Source organism: Rhinatrema bivittatum, chromosome 8, assembly GCF_901001135.1.
Source record: "Rhinatrema bivittatum chromosome 8, aRhiBiv1.1, whole genome shotgun sequence".
Taxonomy (NCBI): Eukaryota; Metazoa; Chordata; class Amphibia; order Gymnophiona; family Rhinatrematidae; genus Rhinatrema; species Rhinatrema bivittatum.
The window spans coordinates 160,397,593-160,415,847 of NC_042622.1; the positions used below are offsets into that span (position 1 = coordinate 160,397,593).

Genomic DNA, 18,255 nt, shown 5'->3' on the forward strand with positions numbered 1-18,255 from the left:
GTCTGAGCCCAATACAGCAGTTCTCGCCCGCAGGCAGCCTGTGACGTGTCCGTGTTAGTGCGCATGCACGGACGTCTGCTGTTCCGGCACCGTCCATCTCTTTTTTTTCGGGGTCCGCTGGAACTGAATGTGGAAGCAGAGCGGGGAAAGGAGACATTGCTTGTTTCCAGTGACAACGCGATGAAAAAGCCTGTTGCCAAAAAAAAAAAAAAAAAAGCCTATAAATTTAAAGAACAGCCCATTATGGCGGGAAGCCCGCCTACTTGGCAATATTGACCAGTCAGTTGGCGCTCGAAGGACGTCATTTCCGGTAGGTGAGGTCAGACCTTTCTTACGCCGCCATTTCGGGTTGGCGAGTTCTACGTTGGAGAGGTCTCAAGTTAGGCAAAGTTTTGTGAGTGCCTGCCCCGAGGCCGCGGCCTATTCCCGGGTGCATGAACGTCCTCTAAGGCCTTGAAGCTGCGGAGTACGTTGGCAGCTATGGCTGGTAATTTCGATTCGGAGGACCGCGGGAGTTGGTACTGGGGGCGGCAGAACCGGCAGGAGGCGGTGAATCTGTTGCAAGGCCAGCGACACGGCGTGTTCCTAGTGCGGGACTCCACCACCATTCCCGGGGATTATGTGCTGTCCGTGTCCGAGAACTCCAAGGTGTCGCATTATATTATTAACAGCGTCTGCAACAGCCGGCAGAGCGGGCCGGGTGAGTGCCGGGGTCCAGTTGGTTGGCGCGTCCTGTTTCGGCTGCTCCTGCTGGGGTAGCGGGTTGTGCCAAGTAATTTTAATAAAACAGGCCGTGGGCATGAAGGGAGGTGGGATCCGTTTGTTTTGTTTTTTTTTTTTAACTTGGAGAAAAATAATACCGTTATAGATGATGATGACCTGTGTAGCAGCGTTAATGTTCTTGAGAAAGCAAAATTTTTTTCTTCAAACTTTTACCTTTTTCAAAGAACCTTGAAAAAAAAAAATGGCAAACTAATTTAGCTATGCCAGTACCCACAACACAGGTTTTCACGAATACCTTTTCAGACTGTTTCTGGGATATAGCGTTTTAGTAGCTGAATGGTCTATTTTTTTTTTATTCATGTAACTTGTGTTTTAAGGCTGGAAAATGATAGATATCTAAACACTTCTTAGATCTGTTTTATAGAAGTGATTTTCTCATTCAGGGCTACATTTACAATGATTTTATTCTCATAGCTATACGTATGTTTTTCTCCCATTTTATAACACGACCTTGGGTAATATTCATAGAAACATGATGGAAGAAAGACCTTATGGCATATATATTCTATCCAATTTATGTAGCTCTTACAATTCGCATCACTCCTCAGGTATCCCCTGTATTTATTCTACGATTTCTTGTCTTCGGATACCGTGGAGGCACTCTTCCTAAAGAAATATGTCCTAAGATTACTCCTGAGTGTACCCCTTTGCATTCTCATCCCATGACTCCTTGTTCTAGACCAGAGTTGTCTTTCTGTTGAAAGAGGATAGTCTCCTGTGTATGGAAACCTTTGAAATATTTAAAAATCTCTAATCTCTCTCCTATCTTACCTTTCTTCTAGGACAGGGATGCTCAAACCAGTCTTATGCCGCCCCCCCCCCCCCCAGGATATTCTTAATGAATATGTATGAGATTTATTTACATGTACTATTTCCTTTGTATGCAAATATTTAGCACTTTTACCTTTTCATGAGTAGTGTTATTACTGTTTGCATGCTGGTAATGTTTTTGTATGGAGGTTTTACTATATTATAATCTTTACTTGTGACTTCGAGTACTAAACCCACACTGAACACGTATCAACAGGCCTAATACCATATGGGTTCAGAGTGGCTTTTTTTTATCTTACAGGGTTTTCTGGTTGATACCACAATAGTGCATGTAAATATACACATGTAAGTGATATTTACCTGACTGTACTTTTAATGTTGTCATATAAAATCTATTATAAATGCATAATTTAATTGTGAGGGGAGGATGCACAATGCTGTACAGGTCACAAGGCAGACTTCTTCATCCACTGGGCCCATAGGAAACAGATCTTGTCCCCCATTCCTGCCGGAGCCCAATGAAAAATGTCAATTCTATCTTCCTTTGGGCCCAAAAGTGACAGAAGAAAAAGGTTGGTGGCCCCCATGGAGGATAGAAAATGCAGTTTGTATAAAATTTTATTTGTTCAGGGCACCCTTATCTTTCCCTTGTGCCATTCTTAACAATAAAAGTAATATTGAGGCATTTTTTAGTTTAGCTATAGATTGTGTGAGCAGTGTGGCACATGTGAGCACTGTCCATCAGGTGTGTCACAATAGGGAAAAAGGTTGAGAACCACTGTTCTATAAGAACATAATACTTTTCATACAGGGTCAGACTAAAGGTCCATCAAGTCAATGGCTCCTGTTTCCAACAGTGGCTAAGCCAGATAACAAGTACCTGGAAGGATCCCATGGGGCTGATAGATTCCAAGCTGCTTATCCCAAACATAAGCAGTAGATTTCTGCAACTTTACCTTAATGATTAATGGACTTTCCTTCCAGGAACTTGTCAAAACCTTTTCTAAACACCATTACACTAACAGCTTTCACCACGTCCGCTGACAAATTCCAGAGCTTAATTATGCGTTGAGTAAAAAAAAATTCTTTTGTTTTAAATGTATTACCTAGTAACTTTGTGTGTCCTCTGATCTTTGTACTTTTTGAAGAGTAAAGAACTGATTAACGTTTACTCACGCCGTTCCACATTAGCCTTTCTTCGTAGGAGAATTGTTCCATCCCCTTTATCATTGTGGTTGTCATCTATACCTTTTTCTAATTCTGCTCTTTTTTTTTTTTTAAAAGATGTGACTAGAACTGCACACAATACTCACGAGGTTAAATCATGGAGCCAATACAGAGTTATGATATTCTGTTTTATTCTCCATTCCTTTCCTAATAATCCATAGCATTCTATTTGCTTTCTAGGCAGCTGCTGCTGCACAATGAGCAGAAGATTTCAACATATTTTCAACAGACACCTAGATCCTTTTCCTGAGTTGGTGATTCCTAATGTGGAACATAAGAAATTGCCATGCTGGGTCAGAGCAAGGGTCCATCAAGCCCAGCATCCTGTTTCCACCAGAGGCCAAACCAGGCCACAAGAACCTGGCAGGTACCCAAACATTAAGAAGATCCCATGCTACTGATGCCAGTAATAGCAGAGGCCATTTCCTAAGTCAACTTGAGTAATAGCTAAATTCTTGGAGGAGAAGTCCATTATCTAAACCTTTTTTAAACCCAGCTACACTAACTGTTAACCACACTCTGGCAAAAAATTCCAGTGCTTTGAGTGAGAATTTGCTCCGATTAGTCTTAAAAGTTCTACTTGCTAACTTCATGGAGTGCTCCCTAGTCCTTATATTATCCGAAAGTGTAAATAACCGATTCACATCTTGTTCAAGACCTGTATCATATCCCCCCTCAGCTGTTTCTTCAAGCTGAACAGCCCTAATCTCTTCAGCCTCTCCACATATGGGAGCTGTTCCATCCCCTTTATCATTTTGGTCGCCCTTCTTCATCGCAGCTATATCTGTTTTGAGATGCGGCGACCAGAATTGTACACAGTATTCAAGGTGCGGTCTCACCATGGAGCGATACAGCGGCATTATGATGTTTTTCTGTTTTATTAACTATTCCCTTCCTAATAATTCCTAACATTGTTTGCTTTTTTGACTGCTGCAGCACACTGAACCGATTTTAAAGTATTATCCACTATGATGCCTGGATCTTTTTCCTGGGTTCCTAATATGGAACCTAACATGTAACTACAGCAAGGGTTATTTTTCCCTATATGTAACACCATGCACTTGCCCACATTAAATTTCATCTGCCATTTGGATGCCCAATCTTCCAGTCTTGCAAGGTCCTCCTGCAATATATCACAATCCGCTTGTGATTTAACTACTCTGAATAATTTTGTATTATCTGCAAACTTGATAACCTCACTCGTCTTATTCCTTTCCGGATCATTTATTGAAAAGCACCGGTCCAAGTAGAGATCCCTGATGCACCCCACTGTTTACCCTTTTCCACTGAGAAAATTGACCATTTAATTCTACTCTTTCCTGTCTTTTAACCAGCTTGTAATCCATGAAAGGACATCTTCTATCCCATTACTTTTTAGTTTTCTTAGAAGCCTCTCATGAGGGACTTTGTCAAATGCCTTCTGAAAATCCAAATATACATCTACTGGTTCACCTTTATCCACATGTTTGTTAACCCCTTCCAAAAAATGAAGCATATTTGTAAGGCAAGACTTCTCTTTGGGAAAATCCATTTTGACTGTGTTCCATTAAACCATGTCTTTTTATATGCTCTGTGATTTAGATCTTTAGAATAGTTTTTACTATTTTTCCCGGTACTGAAGTCAGGCTCACTAGTCTATAGTTTCCGGGTCGCTCCGGAGTCCTTTTTAAATATTGAGGTTACATTGGTCACCCTCCAGTCTTCAGGTACAATGGATGATTTTAATGATAGATTACAAATTTTAACTAATAGATATGAAATTTCATTTTTTAGTTCCTTCAGAATCCTAGGATGCATACCATCCGGTCCAGGTGATTTGCTACTTTTTAGTTTGTCAATCTGGCCTACTGCATCTTCCAGATTCACAGCGATTTGGTTCAGTTCATCTGACTCATCACCCTTGAAAACCATCTCCAGAACTGGTATCTCCCCCAGCATCCTCATTAGTAAACACAGAAGCAAATAATTCATTTAGTCTTTCTGCAATGGCCTTATCTTCTCTAAGAGCCCCTTTAACCCATCAGTCATCTAACAGTCCAACCTACTCTCTCTCAGGTTTCTTGCTTCGTATATATTTAAAGTTTTTATTATGAGTTTTTGCCTCTACGACCAACTTCATTTCAAGTTTTCTCTGCCTGTCTTATCAATGTTTTACACTTAACTTGACAATGCCTATGCTTTTTCCTATTTTCTTTAGATGGATCTACCAATTTTTGAAGGATGTTTTTTGGCTAAAATAGCCTTTCACCTCACCTTTTAACTATGCAGGTAATCGTTTGCCTTCCTTCCACCTTTCTTAATGCGTGGAATTCATCTGGACTACACATCTAGGATTGTTTAAAAATACAATGTCCATACCTGTTCAACACTTTTTTAACCTTTGCAGCTGCACCTTTCAGTTTTTTCTATTTTCCTCATTTTATCAGTTATTAGTTTAAATTTGTTCATTATGATCAGTATTGACAAGTGGCCCCCACCACCATTACCTCTCATCACATCTATTCCACTAAGAATTAAATCTAAAATAGTTCCCTTTCTTGTTGGTTCCTGCACCAATTGCTCCATGAAGCAATCATTTACTACATCCAGGAGCTTTGTCTCTAGCATGTCCTGATGTTACATTTACCTAGTCAGTTTTGGGATAATTGAAATTTCCCATTATTACTTCACAGCCAAATTGGTTAGCTTCCCTGATTTCTCTTGGCATTTCATCATCTGTCTGACCATTTTGTCCAGGTGGACGGTAGTATACTCCTTTCACTATACTTACCCAACACACATGGGATTTCTACCCATATAGATTCTACTGAGCATTTAGTCTCTTGTATGATCTTTATCCTGTTGGACTCTATACCCTCCCGGACATAAAGTGCCATGCCCCCACCAAGTTGATCCTCCCTATCATTGCGATGATATTTGTTCCCTGATACAGCATTGTCCCATTGGTTATCCTCCTTCCACCAGGTCTCTGTGATGCCAAATATGTCACTCATTTACTGCTATACACTCTTAACTCTCCCATTTTACTCTTAGACTTTTGGCATTGGCATACAGATATTTCAGAGTGTTTTTTTGGTTTTTTTGTATCAACCTACTTTTCAGTTGATAGGATAATTTGGAAATCTTTAGCTCAGGTAATTTTTTGCTTATAGGCACATGGACTACGTTTGATTTTATTGGAACCTCTCTGTTGGGGTGCCCTAACTCTCCTGTTTCATTAGTATTCTTCAAGGATACATTACTCTGAACCATGCACTAAGTGACTATTGGCTTTCCCTCTTGTTCTAGTTTAAAAGCTGCTCTATCTCCTTGCATTATGTAGCTGCTATTTGGGTTACTCTTCGCTGAGTGCGTTACTTTGCATTTGTCCACATTACATTTTATTTATTTGCATGCCTAGTCTCCAGGTTTTGCAATGTCCTTTTGCAATTTGTCATAATCCTCTTGCGATTTAACTTTGAATAATTGTCATCAGCAAATTTGATCACCTCACTTGTTCCCTTTTCTAAGTTTATAAATATATTAAAAAGCAGTGGTTCCAGAACAGATCTCTGAGGCACTCCACTATTCACCTTATTTTCACTGGAAAAATTTACCATTTAGTCTTACTCTATTTTCTATCTTTTAACCAGTTGGCAATCCACAATACAACACTGCCCCCGATCCCATAACTTTTTAACTTCCTAAGAAGTCTCTTGTGAGGGATTTTGTCAAATGTTTTCTGGAAATCGATATACTATATCACCTGGCTTAGCTTATCCACATTTTTTGTTTATGCCCCCCAAAAAAGTAGCAAAATTGAGGCAAGACTTCCCTTGGCCAAATAATTTTATGGGAAAGAGGCAAAACTTATGCTTATCTATATGTTCAGCAATTTTGTCCTTTGATAGTTTCTACCATTTTGCCTGGGGCAAATGTCACTCGTTGGTCTGTAGTTTCCTAAATCACCCCTTGATCCCTTTTTAAAAATAGGCATTACATTGGCAGTCCATCTTCAGTTACCATATAAGATGTTACTGATAGTTTTCAAATTTCCTATAACAGCTCTGCAATTTCATTTCTCTGTTCTTTCAGCACTCTGGGATGTATACTGTCTGGCCCAGGTGATTTGCTACTCTTCAGTTCAATTTACCCTAGTACATCTTCCAGGTTCACTGTGACTTTTTTTTTTCATTTCTTCTGAATCACCTTTTCTCTGTGAAGACTGAAGCAAAGAATTCATTTAGTCTCTCTGCTATGGCTTCGTCATCCCTAAGTGCCCCTTTTACCCCCTCATCTATTCCCTGTACGTACCCGGATCAGTCCAGACTGGGTTTTGCCCCCCCCCAGCAGATGGAGACAGATGTTTTTAAACAAAACTCCACCTTATATAAGAGTGCCACCTACAATCCGGCAGTATTACTCTGTCTCCAAGCAGATGGTGGAAGTGCAAAGCCTACAGTCTGGTCAGGATCTTAATTTTGGGGATAGTTTCTCAGATTAGGTGTCAGTTTTTCTGTTAGTTCTGGTTGGATTTAGGAGCTTGTGTCTATAAATTGTTAAAAAAAAAAAGGGAACCTGTGGCCAGCCTCCCAGGGGGTCAGCAGGCTCTGGGGATATTGATAGCTACTTGGCACAGGTTGTATTACCAAATCTAACGATCGAACAGCAAACTCGGTTGGATGAGCCCATAACTGACATGGAAGTCCAATATACTATCAAAATGCTAAAGGCCGGGAAGGCACCGGGTCTTGATGGTCTCTCAGGGGCCTATTATAAGAAACTAGCGCCCACCTTAATTGGCCCTCTGACAGAAATGTTCAATTCGCTGAGAGGTCATGTAGGTCTGGCAACCCATGCTAATGTGGCAGGCATCACAGTCCTAGCCAAAACCGGGCGGGATCCTGAGCTTTGCGGATCCTACAGACCAGTATCTTTGATAAATCTTGACCAAGATTTTAGCATGCGTTTTAGAGGAGCAGCTAAAGTCTATTCTGCCGGGCTTGATTCATAATGATCAGGTTGGCTTTGTCCCATCTAGGATGGCTAGTGATAATATTCGGAAGGTCATTGATTGGGTCCAGGGCAAACAAATCCCTGCAGTGCTATTAGCTATTGATGCTGAAAAGGCCTTTGACCTTGTTCACTGGCCTTTTCTCTTCCAAGTCTTACAAAAAATGGGATTTGGCGAATACTTCCAACATTGGGTGAGGGCGCTCTGACTCCCCGAAGGCTCGGGTGAAGGTGAACGGAGGCTAGAGCTCATGCTTTAATATTCAGAGAGGTATTAGGCAAGGATGTCCACTCTCGCCTATGTTTGCCCTTTACCTAGAGCCCTTGGCCTCCAAAGTGCGTCACTCCTCTGGAGTATTCACTGCAAAATGTTGCTTTTTGTAAATGATATCCTATTTACCTTGACCAATCCTTATGATTCCCTAACAGCAGTAGTGGGAGAGCTAGAGGCTTTTCATAAAGTGGCTGGGTTTCGAGTCAATTACAAGTCTGAGTTGTTGAATCTTACTCTACCCTTGTTAGAGGTGGATTGCATAGCTGCAGCATTCCCCTTCCACTGGGCGAAACAATCTATTAAATATTTGGGAGTACAGATAGGAGCTAAGGTGACGGAGCTTTTTGACAATAATTACACTCCACTGTGGCGGAAAATTGATTGGGACCTTCAGAGTTGGGGGCGGGAACATTTTTCATGGATGGGTCGCATAGCGATTTTTAAAATGAATGTCCTCCCTCGTTTACTGTATTTTTCTACTTTACCTGTTCCAGTTCCGAAAGCGATACTTAGTCTGGCAAAATTTTTCGATTACATTTGGAAGAAAAGGCCACCTAGGGTTGTGCGTGCTGTTCTCTTCCTCCCTCGAAAGAGTGGGGGTAGGGGGGTTCCAAATCTCGCCTGGTATCATGGGGCAACACACATGAGGGCGATTGTGGATACTTACCATACGCAAAACCTTAAGCAATGAGTATGTCTAGAGCAGGCAATGATTGGGGTAATGCCACTCCAAACTTTATTCTGGCAACCAAAGCATACTTGGCGACCTCTTGATTTCACACCAGTTGCTTTACAGGCCACACTTGCTATTTGGGCTCACTGGAAGGCTAACATGGTGGGCTCTTTTATCTACCACCAATCAACCCACCTTTTCCATAACACAAGCTTTCCAGCCGGTCTTACATCCCGTCTATTTCACAAATGGATGTCCCAGGGTACGTTTAGTGTTAGTCATTTTTGGAAAGAGGGTAACCTAATGACACCTCAGAATCTCCAAGATAGATTTGGAGGAGATTTACAGGACTTCTTGAGGATGGCTCAGGTTCAGCATTTTCTACATCATTTATCGGTTAACCAAGTGGTTTGCCCCACTAAATCTGTTTGAAACCTATTGTGCACATGCTGATAAGGTCACGGGGTCATCTCCAAGTTATATACCCTTTTGAATACACACTCCCCTTGCGTATTTTCCCATATACGGGCATGGACGGGTGACTTTGGGGATGTACTAACCGAAGATACCTGGGATATTGTTTCAGCAAACAACTAAAAGCTCAATTTCATCCACAATCCAAGAGCATTGTTACAAGTTATTGTATCGGTGGCACTTGACCCCGGCTCAGCTTCATACTATGTATTCTCATGTATCTGATCAATGCTGGAGGAATTGCGGGCAAGTGGGCACGTATCTTCATATGTGGTGGTCATGCCCTTTAGTGCTTCCTTTCTGGGCTAATCTGCAAAATTGGTTGCGGGATGTTACTGATATGGATATTCCCCTACACTCTGCCCAAGTGTTGCTTCTTCCCAGCGAGGACTTGAATACACCCATGCAGTCTTTTATATCCCAAGTATATATTGCAGCTCGTTGTGAACTTGCCAAAGCTTGGAAACTGCCCCACCTACCATCTTTGCCTGCTGTGCTCCATAGACTACATTCGTGTTATCGGATGGCCCACCTTGCTGCCCTTAAACGGGATCAGTTGCCTGCTTTTCGCTATTCATGGGAACCCTTTATTAAGTGGCTTTCCGCTCAATCTATGTTTGGGAGCATATAAATTGCTTGTTTATGCTCTGCTCTCAATCTTATCCCCTTTCTATGGACCATTTCGAATCTACTCAGATTTTGACATGTAGCAAATAAACAGCCAGAGTCAAATTTGTTACCTCATGAGATTTATTATGCAACATGTACACCTTGTAATGTCTTATAGTCATGCTGCTTTATATGATCTGCCTACTCTCCACTTTGAAATTATTCTTCTGTATCCGTTTTATGATGTACCTGTTCAGAGAAGAGATGGGAGGGGGATTACAGGGGGTTTATTCTGATAACCTTCTTGACTTCCATGTTTCATTGTATACCATTGTTTTGCTATTTTCATCAATAAAATTTTACATTCAAAAAAAGATATAGTACATGGGCCAGAGCCCATATGTACTCACTATAGTGGTTTCCTCTTTTTTTGGTGATATTCAGAATTCAATGGAGGATGACCTCACCTCTTTCTATTCATATTAGTAAAGGAAAGCTTGCTGTGTGTGGGGGGGAGGGGGGATGAATCCTGTCAATCTGTTTGAAGAGGTAGATCTGGACCTTTATGCATAAGTGACCACTAGCAAGTTCAGCTGGGGAACCCATTGCCAGGGCAAGACAGCTCAGGGACAGTAGGCAAGAAAGGAGCAACTTGATCAAGAAAAACTAAAAAATTAAGAGATCGTTCCTTCTTGCCTTTTGATAACTTATGCTCCTCATGATTACCCTTTTAACAAGCAAGGGCACTTGCAGCCAAATGTTAGCAAACAAGGCTGCCAGAATATGTGGATGGGCAAGGCAATCCACATCTCCTAACTGCGGTGCACTTTGCGGGGTTGAAAACATTCAGGGTGACTTCCTCAGGAACAGGTTGGACCCTTTGGTGTGGATGCTCATCCAAGAAGCATTCCAGAGAATAGTAGCCCATTGGGGGTAGTCAGTGATGAACTTAATGGCAATACAGGCAAATACCAAGACAGTGTTTCTTCAGCTGATAGAAGGAACTAGGCTCCAGTGGGATTGATGCCCTAATAAAACCCTGGCTGAAGGATGCCCTGCCTTATGTGTTTCCAACTTGATCTCTGATATGCAGAATGTTGAAGAGGATAGAAGTCCATCCATCCAGGATATTCCTCTTAGCTGTGGACAAGCCAAGGAGACTATGGTATGCAGATCTGATAAAATCGTTGGCAGGAACCCTGATACATCTTCTAGGGGAGAGCGTGGCCTGTTATGGCAAAGTCCAGTCTCGATGGAGATCCCAACTCTGTTCTGTCTTTTATGCCCTGGCCTTTGAAAGAGTGCACTGTGTAAGACAGGTTACTCCCCATGATCATTTTCTACCATGTTGAAGTTGCGACTGTCATCTTCGCCCTTAACCTACATCCACATTTGGACTTTATTCGAGAATTGCTGTTATATATGCATGATCTATTCCTGGAAGGCAGATGGTATGTGCATCTTAGTTTTCATCCAGCTATGCCTAGATAAAGGATTATCCCTTTGCTCTTTGAAGGTACAGGTAGCAGCTATATCTTGCTACAGAGAGCCAATCAAGGGATTGCAGGTAGCTGTGCATGCAGATCTGCAAAGAGCATCAGACCAGTGCTCTCACCATGAGACCTTAAGCCCCACTTTGCACATGAGTCAAGCTTCTTAAAGGATCTCTTCTTGAAAGCCCTCAAACATGTCAAACATGTATAGAGTAGTTGTATCTTTTTGGCTTTGTCAGAAGATTACTGGCAGTTGCCTAAGGCCACACCTCCTTTATAGCTGCCATGACTTCACAAAGGAGAAAGAAAAAGGTGTTCTGTTTCCAGCAGTTATGAAGGGGGATATGCCATAAATATTGCCTGGTCTAGCATGACTCAAAGAGGAAACTATCAGGTAAGAATTTCACCCCCCCCCACCTTATCTGGTCTAAATATTTTAATTTCTCTAATTGCATCCTATATACAGAGCACTTTCTCCTAATATGAACATATTGCTCCAATTTCTTCTTTTGTATTTGTAGCAATTTGTTTTCTCTAAATTCTGCTATGGTTATCTGATTTTTAATGAGCAAGATGACTTAAATGTTCTGAAGCCCTAGACATTGTGACATGAAGATCCAAATCACTAGTTGGATAATTGTCTAAAAATTGCACTGCATGTGATAGGGCAAAAGTTGTGACGGACTAAAGTTCTATCACTTGTCATTGGAAGTTGCCCATGAATATTATCATCAGATGTCATTTAAAAGCCTCAATTCATGTCTCAGTATTTTTGCTGGTATAGAGTAGGGGTGGGCAAACAATGGCCCCTGGGCCAAATCAGATCCATCATTTATTTTTATCTGGCCTGGTAAACATGCTAATTTTAACATTAGGTGCGGCCCGTGATGTTTGAGTGCTGCCGTCATCAGCAAAGACTTATGCAGTCCCTTTTGAAAGACTTGCTGAATCGCACGACACCAGGACCTGGCCTTTGCTGATGTCAGCACCCGAAGGGGGGGGGGGGGGGAGGTAAGCACATGGCCAAACACTTTTCTCTATGTGAGGATGGGTAGGCAGGTGAGCGTCTGTGCTGCACAGCATCCTGAATAAAGATGCAATTTGGCTGCTATAAGACTTACAGAAAGCCAATCGGGAGGGGCATGAAGAGAAAGCCAATCGGGAGGGGCATGAAGAGAAGAGGATAGAAGGGTGCACAAAGTTTGACCATCTCTGGTATAGAGGAAAGTCATGTCAAGTATAACCTACCCAGTACTAGCTTTCTTTTCCAGAGCAATATTTTTTTTTGTAGTAAAATTCATGATTAAATATTCTTTATTCACTTAAAAATCTACTAAGCAGTTACCATTCTTTTCAGTTAATTATTGCCCTTGAAATCAGAATAATCTACTTTATTCTATTCATATATTTGCAATAATAGTGAGCCAAAACTGAAACATTGAATTGGATGTGTATTGGGAGAAGCTGAAAGCATGATGTAAGGCAGGTGCCATCCCAGATATACTGGGTCATTTACTTTCCTAATGCTTGATGTCCACCTCCAGTATTACTTAATAGTTTTTCTTCCTTTACTAATCTGCAGCTTTTCTGTTTTTCAGGGTCAAATCCTTCCAGATTCCGAATAGGTGATCAGGAGTTTGAGTCATTACCTGCTTTGCTGGAATTCTATAAAATACATTACTTGGACACTACAACCTTGATAGAACCTGTATCCAAATCGAAACAGCATGGGGTTATTCTGAGGCAGGAAGAAGCAGAGTATGTGCGAGCTCTCTTTGACTTTAATGGTAATGATGAAGAAGATCTACCATTTAAGAAAGGAGACATCCTAAGGATCCGGGATAAACCTGAGGAGCAATGGTGGAATGCAGAGGACAGCGAAGGAAAAAGAGGGATGATACCTGTGCCTTATGTGGAGAAATGCAGGCCTGCCTCTGCTCCAGTACCAGCTCTGATTGGAGGTAACCAGGAAAATTCCCACCCCCAGCCACTGGGTGGGCCGGAGCCAGGGCCCTATGCCCAGCCCAGCGTCAACACTCCGCTCCCTAACCTCCAGAATGGGCCTATTTATGCCAGGGTTATCCAGAAGCGAGTCCCCAATGCCTACGACAAGACAGCCTTGGCTTTGGAGGTATATAATGGAAGGAAAGAGATCTATGGAAAGGATTCTTCCTTTCAAATGCAATTTAGCATTTTAGGGATTTTGATGGGGGAAGTGTATGTTCTCTTGGTGCTAAAAGAAAAAAGCATATTTGAATGTTCTTATTTAGCATGTTAGCCCACAAAATTGTAATTGCATGTGCTACTCTTCTTCCTGTCTTATAAAGGGAGTCTAGTCAGGTGACTTTAATGGAAGACTAGAAATCGAGAGCTCCTGAATGATTTGCACTTACTGCCACTTGCTCTGTTACTAGCTCAGTTCATTTTGTCCCCATGTTTCAGTTTACCCAGTTGTAAATGGGTAATTATTAGTCCTTAATTTCTTTTTGAAAACTGTTAGATTTGACTTCATGTCTCTGAAATAGAATTATGAGCATGTTAGGATCCTGTTTGGATGAAATTTGTTGCATAAATGCCTACTATATTGATTTACTGATTACATTAAAATAAAATAGCATGACCACAGTTCCTTGATTCTCTCCAAAACATGTGGTGGTGCAGAAACTAGTAATGTGGCTTGAATTTTCATTATACTTCCAATTCTCAGTTCTGATTGTGGACAAGGCTTAAGTTTTGTAATGCACAGCTCCTATTATGGATTAGTATCTAGTAATTTTCTTCCTGTTCCCACAATTTGTTTTTTCCTTTTTTCCTCTGTCTTCATTTATTGCCTTCCCCAGAAAGCAGACATGGACATATATCATTAGCCTGACAGCTGGAGGGTTATTTCCTTGGAGCTACATCCTTACTTGAGGTATCATTGTGGTATCAGCTGTTGTCAATAGGTCTGAATACACCATCTCCTTTGTGTGCCCAGACCTGATTTCTTACATGGGAGAGCCAAATCCACATGCCCTGCTATTAGGCACTGAGGCCTGATCCATGGGTCTGACATCCCCCAACTTAATTTTGACGAGAGTTTTATGAATGCATAAAGAGAGAGATGTGGAAGATTAGATATAATTTGAAGGAAAATAGTAATTATTGTTTACTTATGATGTAGATGTCAGACATAACATTCTTCTTGTATCTTTATTCTCATTTCAGCTATTTGCTAAAGAATTAAATCTTACATAACATTAAGTTGCTTTCACTAATAATTGACCTACATCATTGTACTAGAAATCAATTTCTTTTGCATCACTCCTTGAAACTAGCTGGTAGCAAATTTAAAACTGGAGAAAATATTTTTTTCACTCAATGCAGTTTAAGAAGTGGAATTTGTTGCCAGAGGATGTGGTCACAGCATCTAGCATAGCTGGATTTAAAAGGGGTTTGGATGGGTTCCCAGAGGAAAAGTCCAAAACGATTGTTAGCCAGGTGGACATGAAGAAACATGCTGCTTATCCCTAGGAATGAGCAACAAGGAATCTTTGGGCTCTGCTGAATATTTTCTGATGTCTAGCCACTGTTGGAGACAGGATGCTGGACCTTTGTCTAAACCAGTATAGCACATCTTATGTTTTTATAATTTTGCCTATTTCCAGATAGAACTCTAGGTGGAATAAAACACGTACATAATGTCATTTACAAAAACAAAGTACAAAAGACATTTGCAAGTTAGTCTTTACATTTGACAGCTTATTTACCAGCAATGGTCACTTATAATCTTCGGTCCTAGGGTGGTGAATTCCCTTAAAGTATTTTTTTTAAGCTTTTTTTTTTTTTTTTTTTTAATGCTTAAGTGTATATACTTCCCCTTCAAGTCCAATTCAAGCAAGCCCAACACAATATCATGTTTTGTAGTGACTGCTTCAGGAGCTCCCAAATTATTATTTTCTGGTGAGGAGAATGACTGTCACAATTCCCACTAACTTTTAGAATAAAGATTCTCTGGAAAATAAAAATTGAAAAAAGATAAAACATCACAGACTATATTCACATCACTGAAAGAGCACTTACAGGACATCCGGAACTCCCAAATATGTCTGCTTTCATTACACAGGCACCTCTGTGCTGTGTTCGTTTTATTCGCTCATTTATAATGTACATAGCTTATATGTGAATCACATCATTGGGTGATGTGAGAACAATGTCACATAAAGTAGGCTACAAAAAAGCACCCCACTCTATTTGTATATAACAAAAGATCATTTGCATGAAACATCAAGTGGCAATGAAAACCCACATGCCCATAGGTAACAACTTTGTCCAATAGTAATTTCAACATGCACAAATCACACTTGCAACTGCTGTCGTCTTCGGTATGCTTAATAGCACAATAGTGCTATTAGAAATCATTGGTATATTTTACAGAAAATACATCCCACTTCATTTAACCCCAAAGATTGCTTTTTGTAGGGGTTGCAACATAAAAGACCAGGTTGTGCACTCCAGCGATTATACACTAAGTATTAAGCCTAACAAAGAAAGCAGTTGCAAGTGTGATTTGTGCATTTTGAAATTACTATTGGACAAAGTCTTGTTACCTACGGGCAAGTGGGTTTCATTACCACTTGGTTTCATGCAAATCATCTTTGTTTACATGATTTTGTCCAATCTTAAATGTCAGTATGACCAAACACAAGATTGACTAGACTCATTGAGTATAGAAGTTGCTTAGACCGGTAAAGTGGAAGCTCCCTGGTTACTCACTTCCTGCAGCTCAATCATGATTTCAATGACATCAAATGGACAGTCTTGAAAAAGGTACCGGTGCATTGGAGAGGAGGAGATCAAATCAAGAAACTTGCCCAACAGGAGCAGAGATGGATTTTCTGACTTCAGTTATCCCACAAGGTTTGAATAAAGAAATAGAGCTTTTTTGTAGCCTACTTTGTGACATTGTTCTGTTATGTCACCCAATGACGTCATTCACATATGAGTTACGTACATCATACGTGAGCGTATAAAACAAACAATGCAGGTGCTTGTATAATGAAAGCCAATGCATTTGAGATTTCATGGTGTCCAGCAAGTGCTCTGTGACATGAATAAGGTCTTCTATGTGGTGTTATCGTTTTCAATTTTTATTTTCCCGCTAATCTTTCATCTAAAAGTTTGTGGGAATTGTGACAGTCATTTTCCCCACCAGTAAAGAATAATTTGGGAGCCCCTGAAGCAGTCACTACGAAACATATCATGTCGGGCTTGTTTGAATTGGACTTGTTGAAGGGGAAGTATACACCTTTTATAAGCATTTAAAAAAACATTTTTTTAAATAGAAAAGATTTTTTTTTTTAACAAGGGAATTCACCATCCTAAGACTAAGTGACAGTTGCTGGAAAATAATTGAACACAGTTTGGTCCTTTTCTCCAAGAATTGGATGAGTTGTCAAATTACTTGCAATCGTCTTTTGTACTTTACTATTGTCTTTGCAGCATTGTTGGACTTTCTGTGGGTTATTTTACAAAAACAAAACCATTATAGCAGATAAATTACAATTGCATTTTTACTAAAAAGTATAACTGTGCACTCAATAGCCTATATCAGTCTTTAATTTATCAAACTTATATGTAGAGTAGAATATAACAAGCTTCTTGTGCTAGATGTATTCCATGTTCTACATATACAATATAAACAGACAAAATGGCAATACTTCATATCATACAAATCTCCAATAAAGCCCTTCAGCCCACCAACAGAAGGCCTCAAGAGTTTAACTGCTCTCTAAACTGTTTATAGTCGCTGACATTCACAATTTCTCCAGCAAGGCATTCCAGATAGTTGGGTCCACTAACGAAAAGACCCACAAACTTGTAGTTTGCAAATGAGCGAGATTTATGCTTTAATGTTCCATCTATTACTTCTCCAGTTGAATGAAAGTATGATAAAGGTTAATGGTCATTAGCCAGAATACTTTAGTAATTTATTTCTATGAACTTGATTGCCTAACTTAACCTAAGCATCATACAATACAACATAATCTACATGCAGATTTCTAACAGATCAATAAATAAAATAAATATCCAACATCAAATTTTAAAACAAAACCAAAACACAAAATTATAAAAACACATTAAGAAATGGGTAAATCACAATCCCTATAAATAAAATAAAACACATAAATGATTAAACTAAGATCATCAAATAAGCTCACAATTGAGTGGACAGAAAAGCTTGTGTGGTTTAAAACAAAAAAAAAAACCTTTCAGGGTTTTTCTGAATATCAAATTTTTCTCAAACCACAGGTACAAAGGAAAAGAGTTCCAAAGACTAGGAGCAAGATGGAAGAAAAAAACAAACTGATTTCCTAGCATGTAGACAAATGGATTCATGACCAGTAGGTTTATGTTCTCCTGCCAGGAGATGGAGCAAGCTGACGTCACAATATAGTAAAACCTTGAATTCTGAGCGCCCACATTAAGCACAGACTAGTGGCTGTGCGCTTGGTTTTTTGTGCGCACTCATTTTGGTCACCTGAGTGAGCGCTTAGGTGTGCCTGTATAATTTTTGGGCATCTAGTTGAGCACATATATAAAAAAAAAATATAGGCAACAAGCAGACGCACGCTTCCAGCAGTGGCTTAGCATATTGTTGGTCATGATAACACCTGTGCTTAGAAGCCTTAAGTGCCTTATCTTGGCACTGCCTGTTCTTTTCGGGTGTCTCCTTCCTGGAGCACCTGCTGCTTTGTGCCAGCGCTGCTTGGAGGCTGTGTCTTGGCTGCTTCTGTTTATGGCTAAGCCTGGTTCTTCCCAGCCAGGTGTGGGGTGCCTAACCTTGGCCCTCCCTCAACTGTTCCTCAGCAGGGGAAGGTGGCTCAGTAAGAGGTCCTCAGGTGCCTCTGTCTGGATGCTTCTACCTTTTTCAGTGCTGCAGTGGGTCCTTTGGAGCTCAGGCTGACTCGGAAGATGGT

General features: G+C 40.5%; 1 protein-coding gene across 4 annotated transcripts in view; it reads left to right on the plus strand.

Annotated features, from left to right (window-relative positions):
- Positions 1–317: 317 nt before the first annotated feature.
- CRK (CRK proto-oncogene, adaptor protein) overlaps positions 318–18,255 on the plus strand; it is a 37,766-nt gene continuing 19,828 nt past the window's right edge. Inside the window, exons 1-3 of one of the 4 annotated variants that reach the window (XM_029611649.1) lie at positions 318–700; positions 12,895–13,257; positions 14,137–14,427. In XM_029611649.1, the coding sequence (XP_029467509.1) occupies positions 481–700; positions 12,895–13,257; positions 14,137–14,168 (615 nt within the window). In that variant the 5' untranslated portion in view covers positions 318–480 and the 3' untranslated portion in view covers positions 14,169–14,427. Of the gene's footprint in view, positions 701–12,894; positions 13,965–14,136; positions 14,428–18,255 lie in introns of those variants that run through there. The other 3 variants (XM_029611650.1, XM_029611647.1, XM_029611648.1) reach the window with 3 other exon arrangements.